The sequence below is a fragment of the Triturus cristatus genome, chromosome 2_2 (assembly GCF_964204655.1).
Source record: "Triturus cristatus chromosome 2_2, aTriCri1.1, whole genome shotgun sequence".
In the NCBI taxonomy this organism is placed as follows: Eukaryota; Metazoa; Chordata; class Amphibia; order Caudata; family Salamandridae; genus Triturus; species Triturus cristatus.
Genome location: NC_140582.1, coordinates 74,142,959 through 74,161,691, shown reverse-complemented (window position 1 = coordinate 74,161,691; position 18,733 = coordinate 74,142,959). Strand labels below are relative to the sequence as shown.

Here is an 18,733-nt window from a genome sequence, read left to right as displayed (position 1 = left end):
CTAAGTACCAATTGAAAAGCAAGACAATGAACCTGTAACCACAAAATTATTGTCCAGGTAAATATACATGCAGTGGCAGCGAAAATAAATGTGGCCCATTAAAACATGTTATTCGGAGCAAATGTGCAGGTAAAGGTACATCCATACATTTATTACTACAGTGCAATGGTGAAACTCGAACTATTACCACACCACAACAATATTAACAGGAGACAACACTGTTACAACTATCCTGACAGTCATGAGGCCTCTCCCATGTCACTTTACCTAAAGGCATACATTTAACTCCTCGCATCTTGGTTTTTGTTAACTAATTTTTGTTAAACCAAATAATCATGAAAAATACCATGGCTTAAACCTTATATGCAGATGCACAGAGTGTAATATATCATTTATTACCATTGCTGTGAGAGAGAAGGCGCATCATGACTCACTCAAGACTTTGCTGTTTTTGTGTGTCTGTTCCGTATGCAAATTGATGTGATGAGCCCACAGACGGCAGGAGTTTCGGGACGTTACGTACTGCGGATTGGAGGATCTTATCATGGCTCCTTGAAATCCCGAACAGATTGGATATTTGACGATAGCGAAGTCTATGAACGTGCAGAATTTGTTATATATACTTTAACTCTTTGGGGATACTTGTATGGATATCCATTACTTTTGGATTTGAGACTGCAGAGAATCAGCACTTCTCGCAAGCAGGACTGCTTTTCGCTACTCGTTTAACCATGTATGGAACGAATAACTGGACTCTATAACTCTCCAGGATTTTGGAGGATTTAGGGGACCCAGCACACCATAGCCCTCTCTACCATCCGAGTACCGCTGAATAAGCTTTGATATACTTCCTTAATAATTTATGTAGAATGGATATCCGGATTCCTTAAAAGAATTCTTAGGACTTCGGAGGATCCAGGGGATCAGGCATACTTTAGCCTTCCCTATCATCTTCTGAGCACCGGAATTAGAGCCCTGAGGAAGTCACGGTGGTGACGAAACGCGCGTTGACTGTTTCTGATACGACGTTCTACGTGTCAAGATTTGTGTCTACAAGAATTGCACGAAATGAAATGTGTCTATTAACATCTTCTGACATGGGATGTAACATGTTGGATAAATCTTTTTGTGTCTAACAATTATTAAATCTGTGCTTACATCAAATACTTGTACGTTTCGTAACATTTTCCATATCAAGAGGTTATCTCTCTACATCACTTGGTGCTCGCAGCTCATGAGATTAATTTCCACAATTGTGTATTGTTATATTTAATTAGAGTGCCGGGGTTTCTATGTGTGTTTGTGCTACGGGCCACGTATGACCTGTTTGACTGATATCCTTGGTAGTGGGATATCTTACCTCGAGTTGGCACCTATAAATTGTCTGTTCTATAACTAAGTGTATGTACTGTATCGTAATGCCTTATCATCTGACTTAATTTTTTATGTGATTGTGCGACTCAATATCCACCACTACCTTGTGCGCTGGTCTGATGTGATGAGCATGGTGACAGGCTTGAGTTATGGCACGTGTGAATTTCATTGGTTTACGTGCTTAAGCCAAACCCTAACCCACTTTTAGCTGTGTTTTTGTCAGCGAATTTAATTTGCATTTTAGTGTTGTGCCTACATTAAAGTTTCCGCCGTGGATGGCCTTCAACCGTACACTGTGGTGAATGGGGAAGGTCTTGGCCTATGGCCACGCCTTGGATCCAACCCATCATGAGGGTACAAACAGGGCCGGACTGGCAGTAGCGGGCACCGGGCAATCCACCGGTGCACCGCACGGGTGGTGCGCGGTTTTGGGTCCCTGGGGGCCGTTTTTGTTGCAGGGCCGTTTTTGCAGCATAGCTGCAAAATCGGCCCTGTAACAAAATCGGCCGAAAACCGGCCCTGGCAAAGAGCTCGGCGGCACCCCCAAGCCCGGGGAAGGGGGAGGGGCGACCGAGCACTTTGCCAGGGCCGATTTTGGTTCCCAATCCGGCCCTGGGTACAAACCCTGTTTAGCACAGCATTTGGCTGTGCTCAGCAATTGGTTGGAGCAACCCCTGTTGCGTACAGCCTTCAGCTGCGTGCATCGGAGGTTGGGGGCAGTCTAGCCATAACATATTCTACTGTTATTATTCATGTCTGAAATCTTACTACCTCTTTCATATGAAGGAGCATGACACCAAGGATTTAAGCTTTATGTGAGAAGGGTAATAGTTTCGCCTTGTATTATCAGTTACAAAATACCCTCTACCCTGCATTAAAAGCATATTGAATGTCCACTAGGAGTTCCAAGGCCTTATAAAGGAACTCGGCCTATGGCTAGTTAGCACATATTTACTTCTTTCTTTCAATGCTCGTAAAAAAATGCTTTCAGAATGACAGAGCTGCTCTGTTATGTTATGGTATGTTAATTTATTTTGATGTCGCACACAAATCACCCCTGCAGGGGTATCTCTGCGCTGAGAACAAATACAGCATTAGACAGAAAACTCAAATTTAAAACAAATCAGTCTTTGGTGTTCTAAAATTGGTGTAATACGATTGAAATGTCCAGCTAACTATAACGCCCCTGAAACATATGGTTTTTTTCAGTGAATTTCAAAGGTTTTTTAAATGCTAATTTCTAACTATAACGTCTGTAAACCCTATGGTTTTTTAAGTGAATATATATATATATATATATATATATATATATATATATATATATATATATATATATATAATCTACTGGCGGTCGCCAGTAGATAGTTATAGTTAGGACCGAGTTTCCATAGGAAATCTGAAAATTCTATTTTGTATAACTTTGGCGCCGGTTGACGAATCCTCGCGAAATTTTCAAAACTAATGGGGCGCTCCGCTTAGCTCCTACCCTGAAAGTCTCGGGGTGATTCGTCAAGCGGGGGCTGAAAAAAAGGGGGGTCCCAAAACGCGTTTTCCCCATGCATTTTCCCGTAGGACCTTTAGTCGAAGGTACAGCCCGAACGGCTGAACAGAATTACTTGAAATTTGGCAAAGAGGTAGTCCTCAGGTCAGGGATGTGCCTTTTGCATATATGGAATCAATCTGTTCAGTAGTTCCTGAGAAAATTGCAGTTAAAAGTACATAAATATCTATAGGCGCGCACCTTGACGTGCGCGAGCGTAATTCTGATTGGTGGTTACATGTCAGTCAATGTTCGAATCGGTCGAAATCAGGAAGTGTCGGCCGCCATTTTGTGTGTTTTGTGTGTGACAGTGAAAAAGAAAGGTGGAGAACGTGAAAAGGGGGCAGGGTAGAGAGTTCCTGACCCTCTAGTCTTTGTCAGGGGGTCCCTGAAGGACCCCGAAGGGTGAACAAAATTTTTTTTTTTTTTTTTTAATCGCGTGCGTGCACCGCGCGCGCCTGGTGAAAAACCTTAAAATAAATAAATAAATATATAAAAAATATAATAAAACATACATAACTTAGCATTTAAAAAACCTTGCAAATTCACTTAAAAAACCATAGGTTTCACACATGTTATAGTTAGCTGGACATTTCACTCGTAAAAAAACATTGAAATTCCCCTGTTATAGTTAGTTCAGATAACTATAACTCGCGCGACCGCCACTCTATCACAAGGATGATGTCATCAGTGATGTCATGAGTGATGCCACTGACCATGTCATGAGTGATGTAATATGTGACGTCATGAGCAGTGGATTGCGGGCGCACGAGTTATAGTTATCTGAACTAACTATAACGGGGGAATTTCAATGGTTTTTTACGAGTGAAATGTCCAGCTAACTATAACATGTGTGAAACCTATGGTTTTTTAAGTGAATATATATATATATATATATATTACCTACTGGGGGTCGCCAGTAGGTAGTTATAGTTAGGACCACGTTTCCATAGGAAATCCGCAACATTCTATTTTGAATAACTTTGGCGCCGGTCGACGAATCCTCGCGAATTTTTCAAAATAGGTGGGGCGCTACGCTCCGCTCCTACCCTGAAAGTCTCGGGGGGATTCGTCAAGCGGGGGCTGAGATAAAAGGGTGGTCTCAAAACGCGTTTTTCCCATGCATTTTTCCATAGGACCTTTAGACAGGGCTACAGCCCGAACGGCTGAACAGAATTTAATGAAATTTGGCAGAGAGGTAGTCCCCAGGTCAAGGAAGTGCCTTTTGTAGGTTTGGTGTAAATCTGTTCAGTAGATTCTGAGAAAATAGCCTTTAAATCAATATATATATCTGAGCCAGCTTACGGTGCGCTTACGGTGCGCTTACCGTACGCGTACGGTGACGTGCGCGAGCGCGATTCTGATTGGCCGTTAGATCTTAGTAAACATTCGAATCGGTCGAAACCAGGAAGCGGCGGCCGCCATTTTCTCTCTCGCACTCTGAGGGGGGGAGGATAAACAAAGTGTAAAAACATGTAAAGGGGCTGTTTAGACAGCTCCCACGGACCTAGCCATGTTGGGGGTGTCCCCAACGATCCCCCAAGTGAAAAAAGGCAATTTTTATTTTTTTGTAAATTTCGCCGATTACGCTTACTGTACGCGTACGGTAGCAAATAATAAAAAAAAAAAAAAAACATCCAAATTCTCCCCACCCCGTGTGCAAATGGTGCCAGCAGGGAACCATTTGCGCATGGCTGACTTATTGCAAACAAAACATATAGTTTACCAGTCACAACAATGTTCATCATATGTTTCCTCCATGTGCGCACGGTGCGCGAAGCGCATCGTGCGTTCATGGCCCATCTAGCGTAACGTGGACACGCGGTGCGCGAAGCGCACCGCGTGCTCACTGTGCGCGCACGGTGCGCGCACGGAACGAACTGCGTTAAGTGGGCGCGCACGCCACAAATGGCGTAAAGTAACTTAGCATTTAAAAAAACGTACAAATTCACTGAAAAAACCATAGGTTTCACACACGTTATAGTTAGGAATTAGCATTTAAAAAACCTTGCAAATTCACTGAAAAAACCATAGGTTTCACACATGTTATAGTTAGCTGGACATTTTACTGATAAAAAACCAATGAAATTCCCCCGTTATAGTTACTGTAGGCAACTATAACTCACGCGACCGTAATCCTCTGCTGATGACATATGTGTCTTTATGAAAAAAAAATATTTGTAATATATGTATAGCTAAAATTTAATGGAAGAAGACATGGGCAAATAAGTGTCTAAATACAGTATTAGCATCAGCAGAGGATTACGGTCGCGTGAGTTATAGTTGCCTACAGTAACTATAACGGGGGAATTTCATTGGTTTTTTATCAGTAAAATGTCCAGCTAACTATAACATGTGTGAAACCTATGGTTTTTTCAGTGAATATATATATATATATATATATATATATATATATATATATATATATATATATATATATATATATATTTTTTTTATTTGATGTGATCTCATGAGGTTTGCTCTTAATGATTATTATTTGTATTGTCGTTTCTGGGTCGCATGATGGGATGGTTCACCTTGCTATTCTGATTCAAGCATGTGAATCTATAAAAGATACAATACTTGCTTGGTTGTAGCTCAGGCTGGATCGTGAATACTGAGGCTTGATGAACACTGATGCTTGAGAGACTAGTTACTGTATTCCACCTGATGATTACAGACAAAGACAACGCCTACCCAGTAAGTGCAGACGAGGGTGACCAGTGAAGCAACGGACCAGATCTAGTTTATTATTTTGTCCCATTCCACATTCCCTTCATTGCGACTCGTACTGCTGCGTAGCTTTAGAAGGTGTGGTCGGATAGTCCGCAAACATCGTTCCCGCTGGGTCAGGATATCTTAGGTTAGTACAACTGAACAGTATTGCATTCTGACACCTGGTCTACTTTTTGAGAGTTGTGAGTCTTTCATATGCAGTTGTCTAGATAAGCATAGATGAATATTTCTTAACATCAAATATGGGCTGCTACAATTGTCTTGCATTTTGGAAAATTAAAATGTTTAAGGGGCCAATTTCAGGCCAAATGAGAGCACTTGTGTTGGAATGAGGGTTTCTAGTTGGCAGTGGTATGCACCTTTTTCAAGTAGGGACCCTTCCGTCTCGTCAGGATAAGGGAGACACACACGTAGATAACCCCTGCTCACCAACTTTTCAGCTTGGCATGAGCAGACAGGCATATCTCAGAGGCAATGTGTAAAGAATTTGTACATAACACACGCAGTAAAACAGTGAAAACACTTAAAAGGAGACCACACCGGTTTAGAAAAATCAAGTATCTTTATCTAAACCAAACAAGACCAAAACAACAAACATCCAAAATACACAATTCAAAATACCACTTTTAAAAGGTTTCAAGCAATTCTGTTCATGGGAAACTATGGATGTGTGTTTTCTCCACAAAGTACCTCAAACGCGTCAAAATCCACAAGGCAAAACAGCGTCAGAGGAGGGAAGCGTCAGAAAACACAGTGATGCGGCATTTCCTGAGTCCTTGGGGAGGCGGTGCGACAATTCTACTGCATGCAGGAGAAGTGATGGGTCGAATCTGGACTGTATGGGGAAGTGATGCATCAATTCAAGGCGGTTCTGGCCTGCAGGTGCTGTGTCGGAGATGCATGGTGTACAGGAGCAATGTGTGGAAATCTGAGCACGCTGGAGGACGATGTGGGGGCAAACAGATGCTGTATCAATTTCTTCAGCCGCAGTCTCATGATGCGTTGTTTCTTTTAGCTGCATTGGAGAGACTGTGTCAGAGTCAGGGCCGTGGTTTTGGACTTCGGAGACCGGTGCCCTGGACTCAACGTGTGGCGATTCTTTAGGCCGCTGGCAGGGACTGCATGGATTTCTTTAGTCACATAGGGCCGTGCCTCTGGAATTTCTCCTGCACTGCAGTGCTGCATCAGACAATTCAGCGGCAAGTAGGGCGAAGCGTTGATTTTGTTAATTTCCTCAGTTCTTTGTAGATCATTGCAGCACGAACAACATCCAAGGACCCAGAACTGGATTTAGCACCACAAGGCAGGTCAGAACTCCCAGCAATGGAGTTCAAGGATGCTGCAGGTGAAGTCGTTATGTCCCTGACACTTCTAAACAGGAGACAAGATCAACTTCAGTCCCTTGGAGAATCTTCTTCAGGAGGATACCACAGTAAGGCAAAGGTCCAGTCCTTTCCACTGCCCACAGACAGAAGCATCAACTGCAGGTCAACCCAGTAAAGCAGTATACAGCAAATGAGCAGTACTCCTCCTGGCAGCTCTTCAGCTCTTCTTATTGACATGGACCTCTTAGTCCAGAAGCAATATAAAGTTCTGGGGTATTAGGTCTAATACTTATACCCCTTTTCCCTTTGAAGTCTTTGTTCAGAAAGTTTCTCTTGCTCAGTAAAACCAGTTCTGTCCTCCCTGATCCAGCCACACTACTGGGGTTGGAGACAGCATTGTGCAGGGTAGCCACAGCCTATTCAGGTGCTAGTGACAACTCCTCCCACCACTCTAGCCCAGGAAGACCCATCAGCATATGCAGGGCACATCTCAGCTCCCTATGTGTGAGTGTCTGGAGTGAATCCACAGGCAAGCAGAGGCATGCGATGGTTAAACAAGAAAATGCCCACTTTCTAAAAGTGGCATTTTCAAACACACAATTTAAAAACCAGCTTTACTAAAATATATGTTATTACATTTGGAGTTCAAGGAGAACAAACTCTAAATCTCTAGCTGTTCCCAATTGAACGTTACACTTATAAAATGTTACAAGGCAGCTCCAATGATAGCCTATGGGAGAGCTATTCCTTGCAATAGTGAAAAACAAAACTGGCAGTATTTCACTATCAGGCCATGTAAAACACACCAGTACATTTCCTACCTTTCACATACACTGCACCCTGCCCATGGGGCTACCTTGGACCTACCTTAGGGGTGACTTACATGTAATAAAAGGGAGGGGGTTAGTCTTGGCAAGCGGGTGCACTTACCAGGTCGACATAGCAGTTTAAAACTATGCACGCAGACACTGCAGTGGCAGGTCTGAGTCACATTTGAAAAGCTACTTGTGTAGGTGGCACAATCAGTGATGCAGGCCCACTTGTAGCATTTTATTTAGAGGCCCTGAGCACACACAATGCAATTTACAAGAATCCTATCAGTAAATCAAATATGCCAATCATGGATAACCAATCATAATTACAATTCTCACAGGTAGCATATGCACTTTAGTGCTGATTAGCAGTGGTGAAGTGCCCAGAGTCCTAAAGACAACAAAAACAGGGTCAGAAAAATAGGAGGCAAAAGGAAAAAAGTTTAGGAAAAACCTGCAAAAAGAGCCAGGTCAAACAACTTGATATTGTGAGGTAACTACTACAAATCCCAGGTATTTGTTGTCCTTTATTGAAGTTGGAATGTAGAAGTAGGCGTCTTGTGGGTCTAAAGTGCACACCCACGCCCCTGGACTGAGATGGGAACATTTTAATGGAGAGCAACCATATAATTTTTCCATTTTTGATCCACCTATTGACCATGTGTAGATTAAAGATTGACCTGGATGTACTCTTCAGAGCTTATATTCTACTCTACAAAATTATGAGAGAGGCTAAAAGTTATGCCATAGAATTGACTTGCTTTCAACATAAACTCTTGTAGGGGCAGAGAGTGACCTATTGAATGAAGAACATTTACATCCAACATATTGCCTATTCTGGCTGTAACTGTCAAAACTAGGCAATGGCTAGGCATTCAGGACATTCAAAGATTCCCATGACTTTATAACCATAGGGATCGAGAAGCATCTTCTTTTTGTTCTTGTTACTTTTCGATCAGATCGAATGTGGGTCTAGGAAAGCTAGATCCACTCTTTGATTCCTCTTTGCTGACCACCCTTAAAGAGCAATTTTCATCCTCTATGTGACAGAGCCAGATACTTGGGCCCATTTGTTTGTCCAGCTCTTTCTGAACTGGCCACAGTTGAAGGTAGGAGAATGGGATATGAATGATGATACATGATGACATCATGCTCTGCTGATGTATTCGTAGCCATACTTCTGCTGTCCTTGAATCTGATTTACAAATGCAAATATGTTTTCTAATCTTTCGTGTGAGGTATAAGCTTTTGCTTCTACAATGTACAGGATAGCAAGCTGGAAATGAATAGTGCAGGACAGTTGCAAATTTGTTTTGTACCTGTGCACTTTAAGGCCCAGTCTGTGAAATACCTATTATTTTAGTCTGTCACTAAGAGAATGTCACCAGTACTGCACAGATTGTCATGCAGAGGTGAAGGTCATGAAAATTCCCAGTCTAACTTGTTTTTCTCCCACTGCAGGGATCCACACAATAGTTAAGTCTATGGATGACAGAATTCAGTTCATTATTGGACAGCAGTAAGAGCTCAAACCCCTAATCAATTGTATACATTTTCTGCTGGCCAACTAGGCGTCATTTTTCAAATGATTGTCTTTCTTCTCTTTGGTTAAGAGGCAGAAGGCAAAACTCCTACAACCAGTCCTGCATTCTGACAAGATATAGGTTGTTCTGTGCTACCAGTGGCTGTTGGTTACCATTCAATGACTCAGCAGGTATAGCCCTACCAACTGAAGCAGGCAGGGGATTTGAAGTTACCTCTCATATGGGGTGGAGAGTAAAATTTACCATACATCAAGGAACCTTGGAACTCAGCCCCACATAATATCAAAGGTATTGTCTGAACCATGACACAGTAGTAGATTCCAGAATAAGGGAATGCGTCAATAGAATAATTAAAAACCCTAAGTTTTCAAAGCTGTACGTTTAAATTTAAATCAGAGATTTTATAAGATACATACAGTGATGTTGAGTGGATACTCCAGCAGCGCAATTGTGATATAGGCAGAGAGGGTGATCTCATCGTCCACTCCCCCCTAGAGAGAGAAAACAGGTGGCATAAGTTTTGAAGAGCCCAACACACTAGAATGTGGATAAAATATTGGTATTTATTAAGAGATGAGTAAACAGCAACTTTCTCCTGTATGGCACAGCTACCGTCAAAATAGTGTTCACATTCCAGAATCCACACAATATTCTTTAAAAGAGCAAGAACATAGCAAGTCCCCCTTTCCAAAAATGTAAACTTGAACCAAAAGGTGTGCTACTCAATAAGGAGGCATGCATTGTAATATTAGAAAGGGAAGAAAATAAGGGCTGAAAAGGGCAGGGAGGGTGGGAGAAGAAGACATACAATAAAGGAGAAAAAACCATTCATAAAGATAATAGTGCACAAAGAAAATGTATCAATCCTGGCAAGGGAACTGGTACCAAAAAATGTCCAATTATTTACATACAAAGTCACCCAATTTCTTGTTTTTTCTCTTTTTCCAAGTGCTGATTTTTCATGCAAACATCTGCACCTTCCCTCAGAACAGGGTCCAATCTCTCGAACTACACTGAGTTCAAGGTCAGCTCATGATCTTACACATATTACACTTTTTCCCATCCTCACGCACCACACAACTACCTCACTTCAACTATCTTCTTAGGATCTGACTATCTAGACTGCCTGCACAGGCTTTAAATAATTCACCTTCTTTAGACCCTCCAACCCTTGCTTCAGTTTGTAGTTGTGTCGAGCAACATATCGATGCTATTTGCACATAACCCTGTCAGATACACCATCCCTGTCAATGAACTTTTCTTCCACCCTTTTCATCCATGTGGGCACAAGCTTTGTGCATGGTACTCTACCCTTCAAGAAGAATGGTGTATCCACAGTGACAGAATGTGGCGCTGTCCTGTAGCTCCTCTCTATTATCTTAACTTCCTGCCTCCAAGCAAGCCCACTCTGCACAGCTAGCTACACACTCACACAGCACCCTATTGAAAACTTTCAACCAGTCCATTTTCACATGGATGACATAACTCAATCCTGTAATGCTTGATCCCTTCCTGTCTCGAAAAAGTCTCAAACGTTCCCAATACATTCTGGGGCCTGTTGTGTGTCAGCACCTCGCCCAGACAAAATTCCCTCATAAAAACCTTCAAAAAAGATCCCCAAATTTAAAGATTTGCTCACCTTCAAGAATGCCATTTATGGCCACTATGAAAAATAATAAATCAACAGCAGAGCTTATCTGCTTCCCAAACTGACATCCAACACCCATTTACTCCCAAGATCTCTTGGAGAACTCAACAGGGACTATGGGTGTTTACATCACTAGATGCAACTTATCACTACATGTGCAAGCGATACAAACCCGGATAAAACCTTTCTACCTCTCAGCCACTAAAAATCAACCTGGCTCTCCTTTTTATGGCAGCCATTCTGCCATGTTCTTCTTAAAATCACAATCTTGCTCTCAATTCTGTTGGATGAATAAACCCATCACACTTTTGTACTACTCGAACTGACAATTTAGATCTTATTGGTTTAAAACCATCAAAGTTCAATATCCCACACACCTCTCCATCACTTCCACAGGGAACTGTTTTATAAGCGATTGCATTGTTGAATCATCTAGCACTGCCTGTTTCCACTCATTTTCAAACATGACTCCACAACAAGATTTCTTTACATCTGCCACCGCCCACTCATCATACACATGGCCATTAGCCCCCAACAGCAGATTAGACAGACAGTCTGCATTCACATTCTTCGCACCGGTATATACTTGAAAAATATACATATCTATAGTTTTCAAGTAAAACTAACACGGATAGGGGAAATAGAGAGAAGAACAATATGACAGCATGTTGTCAGGAGAAAAAAACTGGTAGACCGTTTTACATCTTGAATTTACAGTAGATGTTACTAAGTAGGACTTATTAAATAACTGTATTGCTCTGCCATTCAGTCATAGAACATCACCCAACTAAGGGGAGAGGATGAGGTCTTACCGCTAGACTACCGACTTTTACCGGCTTTGGAGCTGGGAAACCAAGGTTCGAGCCTGGGGTCGTCTCTACATCCTGTGATTCTGGGAAAATCATTTAATCTCCCCGTGCCTACCCAAAAAAAATGAATGTGTCCTTGTGTAACGTAACTGGTGCTCATGTAAAGCGCTCCAATACCTTTGGGTCGAGTTCGAGCCATATAAATCTGCAACAACAAAAAAACGCCATCAGAGGTGTGCCCGGCCCCTGAAGCGAGGGGCGGGGGCCTGGTGCAGATGCCATTCATGCACAAGCCATGACAGAGATTTCCCTGCCCCAAAATTACCAGCGATGACAATATTAATAGTAATAACAATAATGATAATATATGTAGGATGATCATTCACTATTTCTTTAGCTTGGAAAAAGAGGCACAAAAGAGGGAGGGTGAAACCCTGATGCCATATGGGCGAGCTGTCCCTGGATTGCTGTGTCACAATATAATTAACAAGGAGACCCGATAAGGTCGCTTTGGACCTCGGGTGATTACTTATTTTAAAGAACAAAGGTCCTTAGAATAAGGTAGGTAAAAAACATTTCGACATAGACTTCAATGAGAACTATGGGTAGTCTTCCAATGTCCAGCCGGACAAAGGAACGTTTATTTAGAACAGATGTAGCAGAAGTTAAACAGAGTGAAAGAAAGGAGAAAGGATGAAACATAGACACAATCCTGTACCGAGCTTTACAAGAGGGAAAATAGGGAAATGAGAAGAAATGGCAGGCAAAAACTTTGGAGCAAATGGTGGCTCAATCTTAAATAAGCTCTAACCCACAGTTACCACAATACAATTTACACAATGGATAAATTGCGGTACTGTTTGAAAAGTCGATGTTTCGATCCCTAGCTCCTAATGCAAGGGGATCATCCTCAGGACTAAACATAAACAGTTGCCTGATTTGAGTTCGACGCCTGTAAGATACAACCAGGAAAAAAGGGGGAGAGAAAACAAAATAAGGTCTACCATTTACAATTGGAGATAGCATGTCAGTGTCATTGCAAGTTGTGAGGACCATATATGTCGTCTGTGACCAAGTGAAGAATTTCTTAAGCAAAATAAGGGAGAACCCGATCAAAGTAACTCATGCAATTGGTTGCGAAAGCATCAGGGACAACCGTGGTAAGAGCTTTAAGAACTAAGGAAGCAGTTAGATAAGCAGTTTTTACGAGAACTGTTAAGCAGTGTCTAAGTGAGAATTTGTGAAGAACGAACGACGCAGTGAGAATTAAGACACAATCAAAATATCGCATATCATGTGCGTGTTCATGCGCTATTGGATTTAGACGGCATGCCAAGGAGGATTCGATGTTAAGCCAAGTTGAGTTATAATAAGCACAAGGGGCGAGGTGTGTCAAAGTTTCAGTGAACGGGTAAGGGTGATGGCGCAAGTGTAGAATTTGTAAAGAACGTGTTGGAGTGATTAAAAAGTGGTCGGCGCAGTGAAGGATAGCTGGCATACTCACTGGGAGTTAAAGAATGATCTTATGAAATGACTCGTGGTGTGATCAGCACAGGGAAAAGGCACGTAGTGTGTTGTAAGATCACCTGGGGATGAAGGAAATTGGTGAGCGGCTATGTTAATAAGCCGGAGGAACATGGTGTGACAAGGTGCGGAGGTGGATGGGAATTACCTTGGACACGGGAAAGTAGAGCGTGGTCTGGATGGGTAAGGTCACGTTCAAAGAGCCCAGCCGGGCACCGCGTCGGTGGAAGTGACGTAGGAATCAAGGCAGCAAGCAATGGCTGCTAATATATGAGGAGCTGTGGAAGCGGGAGAGGGCATTAGGTTAAGGGTGTCAGGGGCACGAGCTATTCCTGATATGTCGGATTCAGTTTCAAGGGCTTACCTCAACGGAGTCTCGTGGCTACAGCGTACGGTCTTCCTTTGTTTACAGCATGGTAGCAGTAACACATTGTGGGTCGGAACATGCTGTTTATGTAAGCGCCTCATCGTCCACTTGTGTAACAATAGACAAGGGACTATACAGACGAGGTCTGTGCAAGCGCCGGTATGGGGGCCATTTTGGAATGGGGCGCTAGGTTGGCAGACATCTTGGAAGGTGAGAAGGGATCATGGTAAAACCGCCAAGTGATCAATTAAAAGAAAATCCGTCGTGGGTGCAGTGGTGCCTATGTGCCTAATTCTTTAAGTGTCAAAAACCATTTCAATATATGATCTTATTATATACATATTTACAGTTTTGTTAAGAAGAAAACAGTTCATCCATTACATTTGAATAGTATTACATTCAAATTTTGTCAAATTTTGTCAGTGTCAATATAAGTAGATCTTGGGCTTGTTTAGAGTTCAATTTCAATCAAGTTCATAGGTCTGCTACTTAAAGTAGAGTTGTCCAATCCTCAGTTGTATTGAGCCCAGTGCGTATTGAGTCAAAGAGGATAATCAATTTTAATTCCTCTCTGTTGAGCAATTGGGCCATATTGCCACCCCTTTGGGGCAATTTCAAAACTTTAAGAACAGCGTATGTCGTCTGCACTGTGATTGGCCTCAGAGAAGTGGTCAACAAGGGGCGCATGTGGTGTCCTACAGCGGATGCGGTTTCTGTGTTGACAGATCCTGGTCTCGACTCTTTGCGTTGTTTGTCCGATATATACTTTCTGGCATGGACAATGGATGAGATAGATCACATTGGATGTGTTGCAGTTGGAGAATGATTGGCAATGTACTGTGGAGTTCTTAAACGTAAAGCTTTTACCCTCGATGGTAAATAGACAAACATTGCAACCCCCGCATTTAGAGGGGGGTCTTAACAAAATTGTAAATATGTATATAAGAAGATCATATATTGAAATGGTTTTTGACACTTAAATAATTAAGCACATAGGCACCACTGCACCCACGACGGATTTTCTTTTAATTGATCACTTGGCGGTATTACCATGGTCCCTTCTCACCTTCCCAAGATGTCTGCCAACCTAGCGCCCCATTCCAAAATGGCCCCCATACCGGCGCTTGCACAGACCTCGTCTGTATAGTCCCTTGTCTATTGTTACACAAGTGGACGATGAGGCGCTTACATAAACAGCATGTTCCGACCCACAATGTGTTACTGCTACCATGCTGTAAACAAAGGAAGACCGTACGCTGTAGCCACGAGACTCCGTTGAGATAAGCCCTTGAAACTGAATCCAACATATCAGGAATTGCTCGTGCCCCTGACACCCTTAACCTAATGCCCTCTCCCGCTTCCACAGCTCCTCATATATTAGAAGCCATTGCTTGCTGCCTTGATTCCTACGTCGCATCCATAAAATTAGGTGGAACTGTCGGAACAAAGGATAATCCTTTTTTAAGGAGGGAATCCACCTAATTTTATGGATCTGCAAACAGAACTCCTCAGATTTTTCCGACGCATTCGCCTCCAAGCCTTCTTCCAGTTACATCCCACACCAGACCATATTGCCAACACACCTTTCCGTCCCCCATCAACTTTCCTGCCATCTGCAGGAATGATACCTACAGAAATACTTACCTTCGAAAAAATGGTTTTGAAGGACCTCTCCAGCTTACAGAGCAACAAAAGGTTCATTCCTTTCAACATCACACTTAAAGAAAAACAAGCTATCAATCACCTCAAAACAAATGACACACTTGTAATCAAAAGTGCCGATAAAGGGGGCGGCATAGTGCTCCAAGAAAAAACGGCATATATAGCAGAAATCCAACGCCAACTTGATAATAAAGATCACTACATGAGGCTGGCTTCAAACCCCACAAAAGAGATACAGGGATTGATCTTCAAGACTACCACAGAGGGACTCCATGCTGGCTTCCTCTCAAAAAAGGAATTTAATTTCCTGAACGTAAAAACACCTCGTACTCCTGTATTATACACGCTCCCAAAAATCCATAAAAGTACAACCAACCCGCCTGGCCGTCCAATTGTCTCTGCCTGCGGCTCAATTTTGGAACCGCTGGGCTCATATGTGAATTTCTTTATTAAAGATTTCATTCCCACCACCCAATGTTATGTGAGAGACTCTATGGCAATGATAAATATGATTCAACACCACCCTTACAATCCTATGTCAGAGACTCTATGTACTATGGACGTGGAGTCTCTGTACACCAACATACCACCGACGACTGCCATTCTAGTGATACAAAAGACACTGGACCCACGCCCACGCCCACATGCCGTTCCTAGCACTTTCATTCTACAACTCCTAGAACTATGCCTTACTCGCAATTTCTTTTTGTTCAATAATACCTTCTATCAACAAATCAAAGGCACTTCTATGGGGGCTATTTTTGCTCCTAAACTAGCTGTGCTCTTCATGGATCAACTGGAAACCAATGTCATTCTGACTCCAACAAACCCCTTTTTTCCAGGCATTGTTTTTTGGCGTAGATACATCGACGATATCTTCATTATTTGGAGACAAGACATCGGTGCTCTACGCCAATTCCTACATTGGATGAACAATAATTGCTCAGGGTTGTCCTTCACAATCACCACTGACAGTGATTCTATCGCATTTCTAGATCTGACGATTTTTCATTCTGATGGCGAGCTACTAACACGCTTGTACCGCAAACCCACTGAGCGCAATACCCTTCTTAATTACACCAGTAATCACCCTAGGGCCCTAAGGGATTCTCTGCCGTATTCCCAATTTCTGAGAATCAGGAGAAATTGTTCATGTAAGGTGGACTACTTCAGAGAGGCAACTGTTCTTGCCTCAAAACTCAAGGACAGGGGATACCTCAAAAGAATTGTGAAAAATGCGTCAAAACGAGCTTGGTATTGCCCCAGAGAAGTCTTGTTGACCCCGAAACCAAAAAAAGAATTACAAAGAATTGCATGCGTCACAACCTTTTCCCCTGTGTCCAACAAGTTGAGGAAAATTATATTGCACCATTGGCCCATTCTAAATGCTGGCAGTCTTAACATTGACAAACCTCTGTTTGCATTCAGAAAGAGTAGAAATCTGAAGGATCATCTGGTCAGAGCTGCATTACCTGTCACTCCTAACACTACTACTCTTGATGCACTGTGGGGTCTGTCCCCCATTGTTGGGCACTCTAAATGTGGGGGTTGCAATGTTTGTCTATTTACCATCGAGGGTAAAAGCTTTACGTTTAAGAACGCCCCAGTACATTGCCAATCATTCTCCAACTGCAACACAAACAATGTGATCTATCTCATCCATTGTCCATGCCAGAAAGTATATATCGGACAAACAACGCAAAGAGTCAAGACCAGGATCTGTCAACACAGAAGCCGCATCCGCTGTAGGACACCAAATGCGCCCCTTGTTGACCACTTCTCTGAGGCCAATCACAGTGAAGAAGACATACACTGGACTGTTCTTAAAGTTTTGATATTGCCCCAAAGGGGTGGCAATATGGCCCAATTGCTCAACAGAGAGGAATTAAAATTGATTATCCTCTTTGACTCAATACGCACTGGGCTCAATAGAACTGAGGATTGGACAACTCTACTTTAAGTAGCAGACCTATGAACTTTATTGAAATTGAACTCTAAACAAGCCCAAGTTCTACTTCTATTGACACTGACAAAATTTGACAAAATTTGAATGTAATACTATTCAAATGTAATGGATGAACTGTTTTCTTCTTAACAAAACTGTAAATATGTATATAAGAAGATCATATATTGAAATGGTTTTTGACACTTAAATAATTAAGCACATAGGCACCACTGCACCCACGACGGATTTTCTTTTAATTGATCACTTGGCGGTTTTACCATGGTCCCTTCTCACCTTCCCAAGATGTCTGCCAACCTAGCGCCCCATTCCAAAATGGCCCCCATACCGGCGCTTGCACAGACCTCGTCTGTATAGTCCCTTGTCTATTGTTACACAAGTGGACGATGAGGCGCTTACATAAACAGCATGTTCCGACCCACAATGTGTTACTGCTACCATGCTGTAAACAAAGGAAGACCGTACGCTGTAGCCACGAGAGTCCGTTGAGATAAGCCCTTGAAACTGAATCCAACAGATCAGGAATTGCTTGTGCCCCTGACACCCTTAACCTAATGCCCTCTCCCGCTTCCACAGCTCCTCATATATTAGAAGCCATTGCTTGCTGCCTTGATTCCTACGTCGCTTCCACCGACGCGGTGCCCGGCTAGGCTCTTTGAACGTGACCTTACCCATCCAGACCACACTCTACTTTCCCGTGTCCAAGGTAATTCCCATCCACCTCCGCACCTTGTCACACCATGTTCCTCCGGCTTATTAACATAGCCGCCCACCAATTTCCTTCATCCCCAGGTGATCTTACAACACACTACGTGCCTTTTCCCTGTGCTGGTCACACCACGAGTCATTTCATAAGATCATCCTTTAACTCCCAGTGAGTACGCCAGCTATCCTTCACTGCGCCGACCACTTTTTAATCACTCCAACACGTTCTTTACAAATTCTACACTGGCGCCGTCACCCTTACCCGTTCACTGAAACTTTGACACACCTCGCCCCTTGTGCTTATTATATCTTGGCTTAACATCGAATCCTCCTTGGCATGCCGTTTAAATCCAACAGCACATGAACACGCACATGATATGTGATATTTTGATTGTGTCTTAATTCTCACTGCGTCGTTCTTCACAAATTCTCACTTAGACACTGCTTAACAGTTCTCGTAAAAACTGCTTATCTAACTGCTTCCTTAGTTCTTAAAGCTCTCACCACGGTTGTCCCTGATGCTTTCGCAACCAATTTCATGAGTTACTTCGATCGGGTTCTCCCTTATTTTGCTTAAGAAATTCTTCACTTGGTCACAGACGACATATATGGTCCTCACAAATTGCAATGACACTGACATGCTATCTCCAATTGTAAATGGTAGACCTTATTTTGTTTTCTCTCCCCCTTTTTTCCTGGTTGTATCTTACAGGCGTCGAACTCA

The 18,733-nt window shown here is 42.6% G+C and overlaps 1 protein-coding gene across 1 annotated transcript in view; it reads right to left on the bottom strand.

Annotated features, from left to right (window-relative positions):
• LOC146861876 (alpha-2-macroglobulin-like) overlaps nt 1–18,733 on the bottom strand; it is a 1,085,963-nt gene that overhangs the window by 210,477 nt on the left and 856,753 nt on the right. The window contains exon 28 of the mRNA XM_085641046.1: nt 9,748–9,822. Within this exon, the coding sequence (XP_085497172.1) occupies nt 9,748–9,822 (75 nt within the window). The remainder of the gene's footprint in view (nt 1–9,747; nt 9,823–18,733) is intronic.